The sequence below is a fragment of the Cibotium barometz genome, chromosome 49 (genome assembly GCF_041138505.1).
Source record: "Cibotium barometz isolate CiBa-2024 chromosome 49, ASM4113850v1, whole genome shotgun sequence".
NCBI classification, from domain to species: Eukaryota; Viridiplantae; Streptophyta; class Polypodiopsida; order Cyatheales; family Cibotiaceae; genus Cibotium; species Cibotium barometz.
Window position 1 is genome coordinate 7,351,706 of NC_141094.1, and position 13,870 is coordinate 7,365,575.

General features: G+C 43.8%; 1 protein-coding gene across 6 annotated transcripts in view; it reads left to right on the forward strand.

Moving 5' to 3' along the window:
- Positions 1-1,228: 1,228 nt before the first annotated feature.
- LOC147610244 (uncharacterized) overlaps positions 1,229-13,870 on the forward strand; it is a 33,964-nt gene continuing 21,322 nt past the window's right edge. The window contains exons 1-5 of one of the 6 annotated variants that reach the window (XM_086786108.1): positions 1,229-1,485; positions 1,614-1,709; positions 2,735-2,844; positions 11,305-11,379; positions 11,505-11,645. In XM_086786108.1, the coding sequence (XP_086642234.1) occupies positions 1,326-1,485; positions 1,614-1,709; positions 2,735-2,844; positions 11,305-11,379; positions 11,505-11,645 (582 nt within the window). In that variant the 5' untranslated portion in view covers positions 1,229-1,325. The remainder of the gene's footprint in view (positions 1,486-1,613; positions 1,710-2,734; positions 2,845-11,304; positions 11,380-11,504; positions 11,646-13,870) is intronic. The other 5 variants (XR_015264017.1, XM_086786103.1, XM_086786104.1 and 2 more) reach the window with 5 other exon arrangements.

Below are 13,870 nucleotides of genomic sequence, written 5' to 3' on the forward strand. Positions count from 1 at the left end.
ACATATGGTAAGTTACATTATGGCTCTATGTCAAAGTACTAAACGATACTCGATTCTGGCAAGACTAAGGTAACTTCTTGATATGAGCAATCTGCCTTTACTACTTCAGAATTTTGGTGTGTGACAATAGAGTAAGGGTGTGATGGATGAGCTAGGGCACTCACATATGGTAAGTTACATTATGGCTCTATGTCAAAGTACTAAACGATACTCGATTCTGGCAAGACTAAGGTAACTTCTTGATATGAGCAATCTGCCTTTACTACTTCAGAATTTTGGTGTGTGACAATAGAGTAAGGGTGTGATAGATGAGCTAGGGCACTCACATATGGTAAGTTACATTATGGCTCTATGTCAGAGTACTAAACGATACTCAATTCTGGCAAGACTAAGGTAACTTCTTGATATGAGCAATCTGCCTTTACTACTTCCGAATCTCTTTAGGGCAAGATTTTCTTGGCACATGCCAACTTACTTGGACTCCATGGTGTCGGTTACTCTCGTCTCTGAATAGCGAGAAGATCTGACATTTCTACCTAAATAGCTAACTATAACTGAGTCTACAGGGCTTATGCAAGGTAGCCATGATAGTACCAACTTTAGAAACACACACTACCCCAATGTATTGGCAAGTAGCTTGTACTAACACCACAACTTTCCTTTTAGCCTTAGCTTTTTCCGAAGTAGCCTTGTCTGTTGTTTCTTTCTATGCCTTTCCCCTATTGACTCCATTTTTCATCTTCTTGATATACTCTATTGTATCAAGGAAGCTATAAGAGGAGGCATGGCAAGCTTGATTTTTAACGGGCACCCTTGTCCTTCAAGAACTATAGAAAGCTTTTTATATTTTAGTGCAATTTTTTACGCGCATTTTAAAAATTTGGAAGTATTTTATGGCCAAAATGCTAAAAAACGGGCATGACGCCCATCAAAAGGCAACTATGATTGTGGGGTTCACCTTTCGTAGGCTAACGTTTGTGAAGGGCCATGCATGAAACCTGCAAATTTTTTTCACGACAGAAAGAAATATGTGACAAAGATGAAATGTTTTTTATTTTATTTGGTTTCACATCGAGGGCCGCACATACATGTTTTCTTTCATCCCTTTGTGGAGTGAGGGAGGGCTGGAAGGCCCATGTAGCAAAGACAAAAGGTCGTCGCCTTATTCACCCGGCTATTTTAATTGAAAACCCTCCCCTCATTTGGACTCCTGGTACCCTTGCAGAAATGCAAATTGAAAACCCTCCCCCTTATTTGACATAAATCTTAGAACTTCAAAGACAATGAGAAATCTTAAAACTCAAAGATGGCTCTAGCCTTTAGACATGGTTGGAGCACACAATGGACTGAATGGGGCTCTCATCCACCAACCCTCTCTCCCACCAATCAGAGGCTCCTCTCTTACAGCCACCGCGCTTCCCAGCAGCTCCCATCCTCACGCAACATCGTCGCCGGCCCAAGCACGCAACATCGTCGCCGGCCCAAGTACGCAAACGCAACTTCAGTCTACAAATCAGGACCCTTTTCTGTGAACCTAATCACCCAACGCAAGCTTTCGAGATTCAAATTGTAGAACTGGTGGGAGAGTTTCTAAACTAATTGAAATTTTTCAGTCCGCCATTTCTCTCTTAATGCAACATCGGATCCCGTACTCTCCACAGATTGGCTCAGCAATCGCTTGGCAGATGTTTGTGTTCTGGATATTCGAGGTACTTATCCATGTACTCTTTGTTTTTCTAAGTAACTGTTTGTCTCAAAATTTACTTGCCACATGGACTTGTGTGTGTGTGTGTGTCCCTTTCTTTTTTATGGTGTCAGCATCTGCAACCACATCAAAACAAGACTGAATGTAAATTCTCAATCGATTCTATTTGTCTTGAGACACATGCAAAAACACTACAGACAATGGATGATGTTTGGGTCACTCTGGAGCAGCATCACGGTTACTAGGGCTTGATTGAAATGATGTGCTGAACACAATCTCTTGTGAGAGAATTCAATAGAGGGTTTTGTTTGAAGGGGGGGGGGGTGCAAACTGCGGACTAAGACGATCCCTTACATTTTGAAAAAGACATGTTTAGGAGAACCATTTTGCCATTTGAGCTTGCTTGGGACCATTTAGACCATCACTTAGGTTTTGGATCAAGCTGCCACCCATGCTAGAGAATCGAACAGTTTCAAGGTGAGGGGACATCTCGGTTGGGGGCCTTGGATGACACTTTACCTTTTGACATAGGCCTAAGGACATCTTGCTTCACAATAATAGCTGCTGAATCTTTTGTTGGAGAGAAAGACATCAAGCTTCTGGTGAGCCAGAGAGCCTTAAGAGTCAAACGCAAGAGCACATGCACATAACAGAATATTGTCATAAATAATCTCCAATTAGTCATAAGCTAGTTATGATATGCCATGTGAGCATGTCTATTCATCATATCAAGGGTCAAGGGTCAAAGATCGTGTCTCTCTACATGTGTTTATGAGATAAGGAGGCAGGAGAGAAAGTGCCCGTGCCCTTATTGTGTTACTATTTAAAGGGCTACCTTCATACAATTCTATGTTCTGAACTTTCAATTGTGTACTCAAATCTTATATTTTCATAAGTAATCAAACAAGTTTTTTGTCATTATGCTCTCCTCACTTGTTCTTATGAGTGATATCAAACCTAAGGAGTTGAAGTTAATAAGTCAGGACTGTGCATGAGCACACGTGAGTTGTAAACATGAACAAAATGCAGGTAATGTTGTGACGAGTTTGATTGAACCTGGCGTGGAGAAGTCTGAGTATGTGGCATGCTATGACGAATACTTGGAGGGGCACATTCCAGGAGCTGTTTTTTTCAATTGGGTATACTTTCTTTTACTTGGTTGGAGTTGTGCAATTATTGAACATTGAAAAGTTAAAAAGGAAGGTGCCTTATGTGGGTAAGAATGGTTTATATGCTGGTTCATACTTTCTCAAGGCAATGGCATACTCTTGTTTTAAAACAAGCATCACAATTGTAACTACAAGGTCCATGCTTGTAAGAACATAAGGGTGGACTCTTTAGTTTTTATTCAATAAATCTTGTCTCACTTGTGGGTCTTAAGAACATACACATTGCTCTTTAATTCCACACTTACGGGAAGAAAGAGTGCCACATAGTGGTGCCTCCCTATGCAAAGTTTGCAATCACCTCATTGAGCTTTCTGAGGTGTTTTTCTCTTAGACCGTTAATGAAGACTACTTGTGTAATGAAAGTGTGAACAGAGAATGATGCACAACGGAAGACTTGCAATAGGCACAGTCATCAACAAGTATCTTACGCTAAGCTGTGCATCAATGTGCTGAACTTAGCCCAAGTTGCAGCAGACCGTGCTTTCCATGGCTGTCACAAAATTCTTTACAACTTCTATTTTTCTACTGTTCATGTGTGGCATGTGGAGCCTGACATGACATACATGTATGGCTGGTGTAGCCTGACATGGTTTGTCTGTGTGGCATATGGAGCCTGACATGACAGTACATGTATGGCTGGTGTAGCTTGACATGATAGTACTTGTGTGGCTTGTGGGGCCTAACATAGTGTACATGTATGGCTCATGGAGCCTGACATGATGAAATTCTCTAGGACTAGCTATCTTGGAGATCTTTTGTAGTCAACATTTCTCACATATTTTGCGAATGGAAGCACGAATTTTCATAGCTATAACCTTAATTTAATTGGGTAAATCTATTCCGAGATTCGACAGGTGTTCTCCTCCCTTTTGATTTGGAGAATATAATTTTGCTAGAATAGTCTCGTTAGCCCCCGAGGTGTCGTAGTAATTGGGGAGTAGAATGAATGAAAATCGTCGACCGCCTATTCATTGATCATCCATTGAGGATTGGAACGATATTGATTATCGATCCATACACTCTAGGAACACTTCGGGGTAAACACCCATCCGAACGTTTTCATTTTGGATAAACTGCCGTTTATGTCCTGGGAAGGTTTCGGAAGGATCATGAGCCGTGTACATTTTATCGGATACAACTAAGGAGATGGGTGTTTCTTCCAGTCTAGCTGCACTCATGTGTGTGCATGACTTTGATTTTATCTTTGGATGACTTGTCTTGTTTGCGTGGACAATGCCTGAGATTTTTGCTTGTGTTGTCCATGGGGCCGGGGACGCCTGGGCACCCTGTGGTCTATGGTCGTGTATATGCACACCTGTTTGAGACAGGTGGTCTACATGTGTTTTGCAAGTGGTAAGTATGCCCAAAAACTCAATTTATAGCTTTATGAGTTAACATGCTAATAATTATTGGTGCAGGTTCACACTCACTTATAAGTGACCGAACAACTTATAAGTGAGTACACATTGAGTAGGTTTTATTTAATACATGTGGCGGCCAAAAGCTGGGCACTGGACAATATTTGGGCCTCCTTCAAGTAGGCGCCTCCTTTTGGACCAGAAAAGCACACGTGTGGGCTATGTTCAACAGGGAAGCCCTATTATGGGAGAAAAAACTCCAGTTCTGGGGTGGGCGCATGCTTTTCTGGGGTGCATGGAGTTGGTCGACTGGTTTCTCTCTGTTTTACAGCCTGCTGCAGCCATCTATCACGACAAAAACCTACCAGGTGTCAATAGAAGGCTGGCCAACTATGTCTGCAGGTTCTCCTACTTCTGGCCGGCTGTTTACAGGTCTGAAAAGCTGTTGGCAAGGGCATATAAACAGGAGGAAGAGCTGGTTGAAGGGCGAGGGACAGATCTTCTACTGTTTGAAGACCTTCTGGCTTGTGTGCAACTGCTGGTTGATTTCTTTTGTGGCTACTGAGGGCTGGTTGACTGCTGTAAACAGCCTTTGAGGGTTGGTCGACTTGCTCTATGAGTCAGACAAGAAGAAGACGATGTTGAGTTGTCACTGGCTGATGTGGGAGTGCTATGGGCTGTCCATAGTTGTCTTGCATGTGCTTGATGCCGGGAATTCTCACTTGTGCTGAGAATTGTCAGCAAATTGAGTTTATGTTATGTTTTCTTGTTTTCATATTGTATTGGAAGAAATAGGTGCAGCCAGTGGTGGTGAACCCTGGGTACCCGCAAAGTTGTATTGGAAGCAGACTCCTTTTTGGTAATCTAATCATAAGGGGGGGGGGGGGGGGGGGGGGGGGAGGAGGGGGGGGTTCAGCCCATCTTCTGGCCCCTATTGTGGTGTACTGTGCAAATTTGTCATCTTGTTTTATCTTCCAAGCCTTAGAGAGTGCATATGTTAGGACTCAGTCTTTTTACCCACTTGGAGAATTCATCATGTAGAAGGGTAGAAGCATGTAGAAGTCAGTGTAGCATTAGGTCAATCACATAGAAGCGTATAGAAAGCATGTAAGCATCATCTAGGGCATGGGCCAGCCCATAAGGCTCCCACATTGGGGGATGTCTTGTGTATGGTGCTCACACACCATACACCCCCTAAAAACCAGTCAGCCAGCATTAGATATCAGGTTGATAGCATCAAATGTAAGTCGGCAGCATCAAATGTGAGTCGGCCAGCAATAATAGCATTTAATGCTAATTCAATGCTTAGCCTTGGCTGAGCCTGATGCTATGATACCAATGTTACATGCGTAGAAGCTCTGTGTCTTCTTTCAGCCCTAAGCACCTTTCGTAGGAACATCTTGATGCAAAATGCAAAGAAGAGATGGAGAGAGCTGTATTTTCAATACATTCAGACAGTACAAAAAGGGTACATGTCTTGGCAGCCATTGGCATGCCCTAAAACCTAATCTAGACCTCAAGGGTCCTATTCTAGACTTGCCCTCAAGTGATGAATTAAAAGATTTCTTGGTTGAGCCTTATATAGGATTTTGGACACCCACTCATGCTGGCCTACTGCTGTGGGCCAGCTCCAATGGACATAAAATCCATTAGTGAAGCAACTGCCATTGAGGCCAAAGATTCACCTAGTGCAGATGGCAATTGTGAAGACTCTCCCTCGCAGACCTGGCTGAATACTTCCTCTGTTTGTGCCTGTGGCCTAAATTCTAATGCTATGAAGCACCTCTGGTTTGTGCTCAACACGAGAAATGGAAAAAGCTGAGACACGCACACATGCATCTTGTTCATGCTCATCCTCCAGTTCGTGCCTATGGCCTAATGCTATGAAGCACCTCTGGTTTGTGCTCAACACAAGAAATGGGAAAAGCTGAGATGCCATGCATCTCCTTCACACATCCTCCAATTTTGAAGAAGGCTCCTCCTATTTGTTGGGGTAAAGGCACTATGCCCACCCTTGTAGTGTGTACAAGCCCATAAGTTATAGTACATAGTACACTTAGTACTTTTAATGTACTAAGTGCACTATGTGTACTAGTGCAATATACATGTGTGATAGGGGAGTCACACACTCACTTGGTGAGTTGACTTATCCCCTCTCTCTCTCTCTCTCTCTCTCTCTCTCTCCCTTCTCTCTGTGTGTATGTCTCCCACATGAAACCCTAATTAACTCTCCCATTCAACTGGTATCAGAGCTTAGGTAGCTGTCTTGATCCTCTCCCTCTTGGCGCTGATTTTTCTCTACTGGTTTAAAAGCCATTTTTGGGCGTACCCTGATTTCTCTACTGGTCGCACTGTTAAAGAGCAGTTTACACTCTCTTCTTCATCTGGCAGGTGCGGAGGCCAAAAGGGTTATCCTCAAACCTGTGCGTCCGGCTGTTGATGCTGCCCATTTGGAGGAGGCATCAGCGAAAGGGAGATGGGTTATTCTCCCCCCAGTGCCTCGTGCTGCGAAGGGCCTGGCCTAGATCATGCAGCAGCGCAAGGATGTGACTGCTATCAGCTGGCTTAAGCAGTGCTACCCTCAGATCTCCCATTGGTGCGGTGAACGAACACGTGACCACCAGGGCGATGGCTGCCGAAGTAGCCACTTCGAAGCTCGCCTAAACGTGGTAGCGGGCGGCAGCAAGAAGCCACCAAACGAAGGAGAAGGTGGGGCTGCATCCACCCGTGGGCGTCCCAGCGGAGAGGCCTCCTCTCCCTCATCGCGTCTTAACACAGGGCATCTTCGCAGGCGTGGGTTGCAGTGAGTGTGGTAGCGGGACGCCAAGGCGAAGCTCTCCTTGTTGGCGAACACGTATGCTGCCCAGCAGAGCTGGGCGTAGGCAGCCAGCAGACGTGGGCTGCCCAGCCAGCAGCGTGGGCTGCTCAGCTGCTGCCCAGCAGGCAGCCACGCTGCCCAACCAGGCAGCGCAGAGGGCTGCCCAGCCATCCGAGCAGCAGCAGCAGCAGCAGCAGCAGCAGCAGCAGCAGCAGCAGCATCAGACGTGCCCCCCCTCTCCTGCAACAACAAAATTCAGTCTGCAAATCTCAGAGAAATTCAAAAATTAAGAGGCATTTGCTTCAATTCTTTGGGAATTTCTTATCAATTCAATCAATTGAGCAGGTACAGGTGCCAAAATTGCTCAAATTTTGAGCAAAATTGGCAAAATTGGGTGACATTCGTCACAATCAGGATCAATTTGCAAGAAATTGGATGTCAAAATTTGGGGCTTTTGATGTAATTGTGCAATTAAGCATTCATACATGCTGTATGATGTGAGAAATCGCACATTCGGGCAAAATTGCAGCAAATTGCAGTGCAGATCAAAGGGCTTTTGTGCCGATTGGATTGATTTGCATGCAGGCAATCACATTTGATGCTTTGGGCAATGTGTTGATGCCTGTCAAGCACTCAATGTGCCCGTAAGTCAAGGGGCTTTTATGTACTGGATGTTTATGTGGCCAGGGGGAAGCACTGTGAAGACTTTGGATGCCTTCATGTGCGTTAATGTACTATGTATGATCAGAAATTGATCTTAAATCAAGGGGCTTTTCAAGATTTTATGCTTGTTGAGCTTGGCAAAGCAGCAGGCAAGACTTTCATGCTTTGAATCCTCAGAAATCCACTTGCAGTCAAGGGGCTTTTGCTCAATTTCAGTCCGGGACTGTTGTATGCAGTGGTCGGGACTGTTAAAAGTCTGATTTTCACTCATTTGGACAGCCAGGAGAGCATTTATTGCTGCTGTACTTGCTGGTACAGATTTGGCACAACTTTGTGTAAGTTTTGACATGGATGTACACTGATTTGAGTGAGGAAAAGGTTCATTTTCAGCTGCTGTACTTGCATGTACAGGTTTGGTACATCATTGGTGAGCACTTAGTACTGCTGTACAGTACTTTGGAAGGGGAACAGAGCACATTTAAGGTGCTGTCCTAAATCTGCAGCAACCAGATTTTGGTGATTTCATCACATACAGTGGGAGTAGAGTTGCATTTGTGCTTCCGCAGTGGGAGATAAACTTTGGGAGAACAACTGTGAGCACTTTGTGTGCTTTTGGTGCAGTGTTTGCACACTTGCAGGGAGTCAGGCATTGACAGGTTGCATATTGCTATGGCAACCACAGGTGAGAGCTCTTCATTGCTTCACATCAAGAAGCTTGAAGGCTCACATAACTATGATATTTGGCAAACCCAGTGCTATAATGTGTTGCTCCAGAAGAAGCAGCACAAGCCTATCAAAGAAAGGGGTGTAATGCCCGCTTCTCTTACTGCTGAAGAGTGGGAAGATATGGATGAGCTGGCAAGATCTACTATCATGTTGTCTGTGTCATACTCTTTACTTTTCAGCATTCGTGAAGAGAAGACAGCTTGGGGAATGTGGCAAAGATTGCAGGACTTGTATGCCCAGCAAAGTGTATTGGTTGAAGAAACTCATAGGTCTTCAGATGAAGGAAGGGGCGTCTATGACAGCCCATCTAAATGAGTTTAATGGTATTGTCAGCCAGGTAATCAATCAAAAGTTGGCAATGGACGATGAGTTCAAAGCCACCTTTCTCTTATGCACTTTGCCAGAGAGTTGGGACACATTCAAGACAGCCACTAGCAATTTGAATGCTATGCTGTCATAATGCAGATGTGGAGGGTGCTCTTCTTCAAGAAGAGATGAACAGGAAAAACAATTCTGTTGGAAAGTCCAATGCAATGAATGCACGTGGGAGATCCCAGCAAAGGGGTAAAAGCCAAGAACGGGGAAGGAGCAAGTCCCGCTCCAAAAAGGACTTGGAATGCCATTATTGTGGCAAGAAGGGACACATCAAAAAACAATGCTACAAATGGAAGAATGATCAAAAGGAAAAGGGCAAAGGAAAGGACAAAGACAAAGATGAAGCCAAAGATGCAAAGCCAAAGGGCAAAAGTGGAGTCAAGATTGAAGAAGTCAATGTGTCACATGCAGGTGACAGTGAGGATGAGGTCCTATTCACGTCTTTACTTGATGCCCATTCACTTCTTACAGGAGATGGTCATGGTATGCACTCATGGATCATTGATTCAGGTGCCTCCTTTCATGTCACAGGTTGCAGAGACTTGTTTGTCAGGTATACTGTTGGCAATGAAGGAGTAGTTTATTTGGGTGACAACCATGCATGCAAGATTCTTGGCAGAGGTGATGTGAGGCTTGTGTTTTCAAATGGCTCACAGCTTATGCTCCATGATGTCAGGCATGTGCCTGAGATCAAGAAGAACCTGCTTTCTACTGGACAGCTTGATGATGTTGATTATGTTACCACATTTGGTCGTGGAAAGTGGAAGATTAGTAAGGGCTCACTGGTTGTTGCCAGAGGCTCTAAGGTGGACACTCTTTACTTCATGCATGCAGGTGTTTGTCACCATGCTAATGTAAATGCAACCGAGTTGCCGGAAATCTCTATGTGGCATAGCCGGTTGGGACACATGAGTGTCAAAGGAATGGAGCAATTGTCTCGTTTTGGTTACTTGCCTTCTCTAAAGTTCTCAAGTTTTCAGTTTTGTGAGCATTGTATATATGGTAGACAACTCCAGTGCCCCCACAAGAAAGCTCTTGGACAGAAAGATGCTCAGTTAGAGCTTGTGCATACAGATGTATGTGAGATGCCTCAGCTTTCTTTGGGAGGGGCAAAATATTTTGTGTCTTTTATAGATGATGCCACACGCAAGGTGTGGGTTTATCCTCTTCGCTTGAAGAGTGATACATTCTCAGTGTTTGAGAAGTTTGTTGCTCATGTTGAGAATCAAACTGGCAAAACACTGAAGGCTTTGCGTTCCGACAATGGTGGAGAGTATGTCCAAACAGTTTCAGGACTTTTGTGATGCTAAAGGCATCAAGAGGGAGCTCTCTACTCCTTATGATCCTCCACAAAACGGGACAGCAGAAAGGATGAACAGGACCATTCAGGAGAAGGTCCGTTCTATGTTGTCACTTTCTGCATTACCTCATGGTTTTTGGGCTGAAGCTGTTATGACAGCCGTTCATCTTATAAACAGGTCACCCAACACGAGGCTTGGTGGGAAAGTGCCAGAGGAAGTATGGACAGGGAAGCCTCCGTCCTACAAGCACTTGAGAGTGTTTGGATGCGTTGCGTACGTGCACATACGCAGGGAAATGCGCACCAAACTTGATCCTAAGTCTCACAAATGCATATTCCTAGGATATGGTGACAGAGGTGAAATGGGGTATAGACTTTGGGATCCAGTGAATAGAAAGATTATACGCAGCAATGATGTCATTTTTGATGAAACATGCATGTATAAGGAGCCTGCAAGGCAACAGGAGCCTGGCAGAGTCATCTTTGATGATGATGGACATCATGGACAACAACCAAGGGCTGTAAATCAGCCATTACAGCAGCAAAACCAGCCCTTAAATGGTGTTTTGAAAACTTGAAACTATGAAAGAGATGCATCTGTCATATGCAAAGTTCAGACATGCTTCCTGGGTAAAGTGTGAGTACAAGACGCGTGACACCCAAATCTGAACTCCTTGGTGCCAGGGCGAAACGAGTTTCTGTGGCTTAGGGCTAGGGTGGTTGATGTGCCCATTACACGGTCTATCATTTGCAAGAGTACTCCAGCACTGTCTTCAGCCTTGTGAGTGAACCATGAGCTTTTTCAGTGTCAGCTATTTTTCTTATACTCCTAGCAAATCAAAGACTCTCGAAAAGGAAGAGGGTGCTGGCATGCAATTGGGACCATGCAAGCTATGTACTCTCATGGTTGTAGACTCTCTTTGGAGTCGACCACAAGTCATGCCTAATTCAAGGTTTAACTCCAATACGGGATGGTTTCTAAATTCTAGCATATATCAACAATTTGAGTGTTCCTGCACAGAAACTTGGAAGTCCTTGCTTTCCATGTGTTTGGTAAATATATGGATTTAGGCAGAATTCCTTTCCTTGGGCAGGAATGGTAAAGTTTGGAGAAAAAAAAAAGCTGCATGGCCTAGAATCACTTTGTGGACTCTGTGAGTTATCTTTTCTTACTTCTTTCAGGTTTGTAGGTAAAGGATGGTGTTGATTGCACCTCTGATATTCCTGTGCAGCTAACAACTGATGATGAAGAGTTTACCATGTTGGTAAGAATGAAAGGCGAAAGTGTATTGGAAGAGAAGCTTGCATTTGTTTACTGTATTGGACGTTGGACTTGACTGCCGACACATCTTTCTGTCTTTGATATCTCGTTGTGAATTATGTCAAGCAGATGGAATGGAAAGGTGTGTCAACAGAGAAGCATGTGGTTGTTTATGATTGTGGTGATGGTCTACTTGCTCCACGGCTTTGGTGGGCACTAGTCATGCATGGACACCCTTCGGTTTACATTCTCGACGGTGGCTGGAAGAAGGTCAGTATCTTGAGTCAATATGAATCTTGTCCGCTGCTTTCACTGGTTAATATTTGGAAGGATGATACCCCCTTGTGGTACTCAAGTGTGTGAGTGTGATTTTCCTTTTTTTTTAAAAGCACACTAGAAAGAGAATACCAAATCTCAAACAGCAGAATCCAGTTCTTTCCAATCACGCAATCAAAAGAAAACATAGATCTGCATGTTGACCAGCATATTATGGGCCTTAGTGCTGTGTGAAAAGGGCATTTTACTCCCGCTTCCCAGCATTCACCTTCCTCAGCTTCTATAGTAACCTCTCGCACAGAGACAGCCTAGAATCAGCCTTCTAAGCAGATCAAGCGTAAGAGTGAAATTGCAACCATCGACATAAGTGTTTCATAGCTTCTAGTGTGCAATAGATTCCTTGAATCTGGAAGAGGAATCCAAAAGTTTGTATGTTCTGAGCCCCATCATAGAGCAGAATAAGGTGTACTTTTGCTTAGTTTCTGAGCCCCATCATAGAGCAGAATAAGGTGTATTTTTGCTTAGTTTCTCTTGGACCCTCCTCTCAGAAAAGCAAGTGCTCTGGAAAAGAGAGAAAATAAAGATTTTTTAACACTCTTACAAAGACCACAAAGGTCTATGAGGTCATCGATTTTTGAGAAAGAAAGAAAGAAAGATTGTATTAATTGCTATGAAAGACCCAAAGGGTCTATGAGAACAAAAAGGGATACATGTGATTCATGAGTAAACTGGATTGAAAATGAAAACCATCTGCCAAAGGAATTATGGCCCGCATACTACACGTGATATACAATTAAATAATGGGCAGAATTCATCCTGTGTCACCCTCCTCATGAATGGAGTACAAGGCATCAATGCCCACCTCCTTTGGCAGTGCCTCTCTATGGCACGAAGTATATGTATTGCCCGTGAGAGAGGACCAAAGCCATCCTTTTACAAGACAATGGAATCTCCCCCGTATCTCGTAGTAAGCGGGGCATCTAAACGAGTGATGCTCCTCTGTCTCCCCTGTCATACATAGTCAGCATATCCACTTCTTTGGTGGGATGCCTCAGCTCTCTCTGACTCAATCTAAAGGCAATGGGAAGACACCCTCAGTTGACCAATGGCAATCCTCATAGTTAAACCATGTAGCAACTTAATAGTACCAGGACTTGCTCTATTCCTCTTGTGCAAGCTGCTTGGAAGACTTACTTGCAAGATACGCAAGACATGTTGAAGCTTACAAGGATAATCATAAATAGTGCCCAAATTTTATGCTAACCAGAGGAGAATTTTGAGAGGGCACGTGGGTTCACCGTCAAGTCCCAAAGGACTCAAAGATGATAAGAATTGGTAAACATTATATGTTGTCTTCTCGGTATTGTGGTCCTTATTAGATCACAAAGAAGATAAGTAATGTATCATATCACCTAGCTCTACCTCGAGGAATTGGGATTGATGCAGTGTTTCACGTCAGTCGTTAGAAAGAATGTTCAGGTGAGGTTGATGATGTGACTTGGTTGAACACAATGCTAATCAATACACTTAAATACACTAAGATTTGAAGGACACTTGCTCATATACAAGAAGTAAATTGCTGAATTGACAAGAGACACACAATGAGCCGGAACGGCCGACCCCTCCCTTGAGTAAATTGTATTACTATTGGAGAAATTCAATACATAGCTTCACGGGCATCCATTGCCAAATCCTCCATGCCAATGCATATGAAATTCAGCATTTAGAAAACAATGGTATGTCGATGTAGATCACCAAGGAGCTGCCTTGATGTCCGGCCCGACTTCAGTGCCCATATTCTCTACCATTGGCTCTATGTTCTACCAAGCAAGGTAGCAACATCTTCAATAGCACATAGGACAAGAGAAATACTACACAAGGCGGCTAAACAAGGAGTCCTACCCTTCTACTGAGTAAGTAATGACAACACATTGTCTAATTAGCTTACCAGTCTTCATAGAAGTTGTAGCAAGCGGAAGCCTTCACGTTGGAAGCTTTAGAAGTGTTGATATCTTCGATTTGCCGCAATCCTTCGCGACAAAAGTCTTCAAGAGGATGAAGGGAACCCTGGGAAAGCTTCCCCTATGGTTCAACTTGAGAAAGGAAGGTTGAAATTAGGTTTTTCAGCAAAAAGACCAGAAATTACAGCAAAAATGAGAGCTGTTTTGCTGAATTTCAGTCATTGGGAGTGAGTAGGAGAGTGATTAGCACTTGGAAAC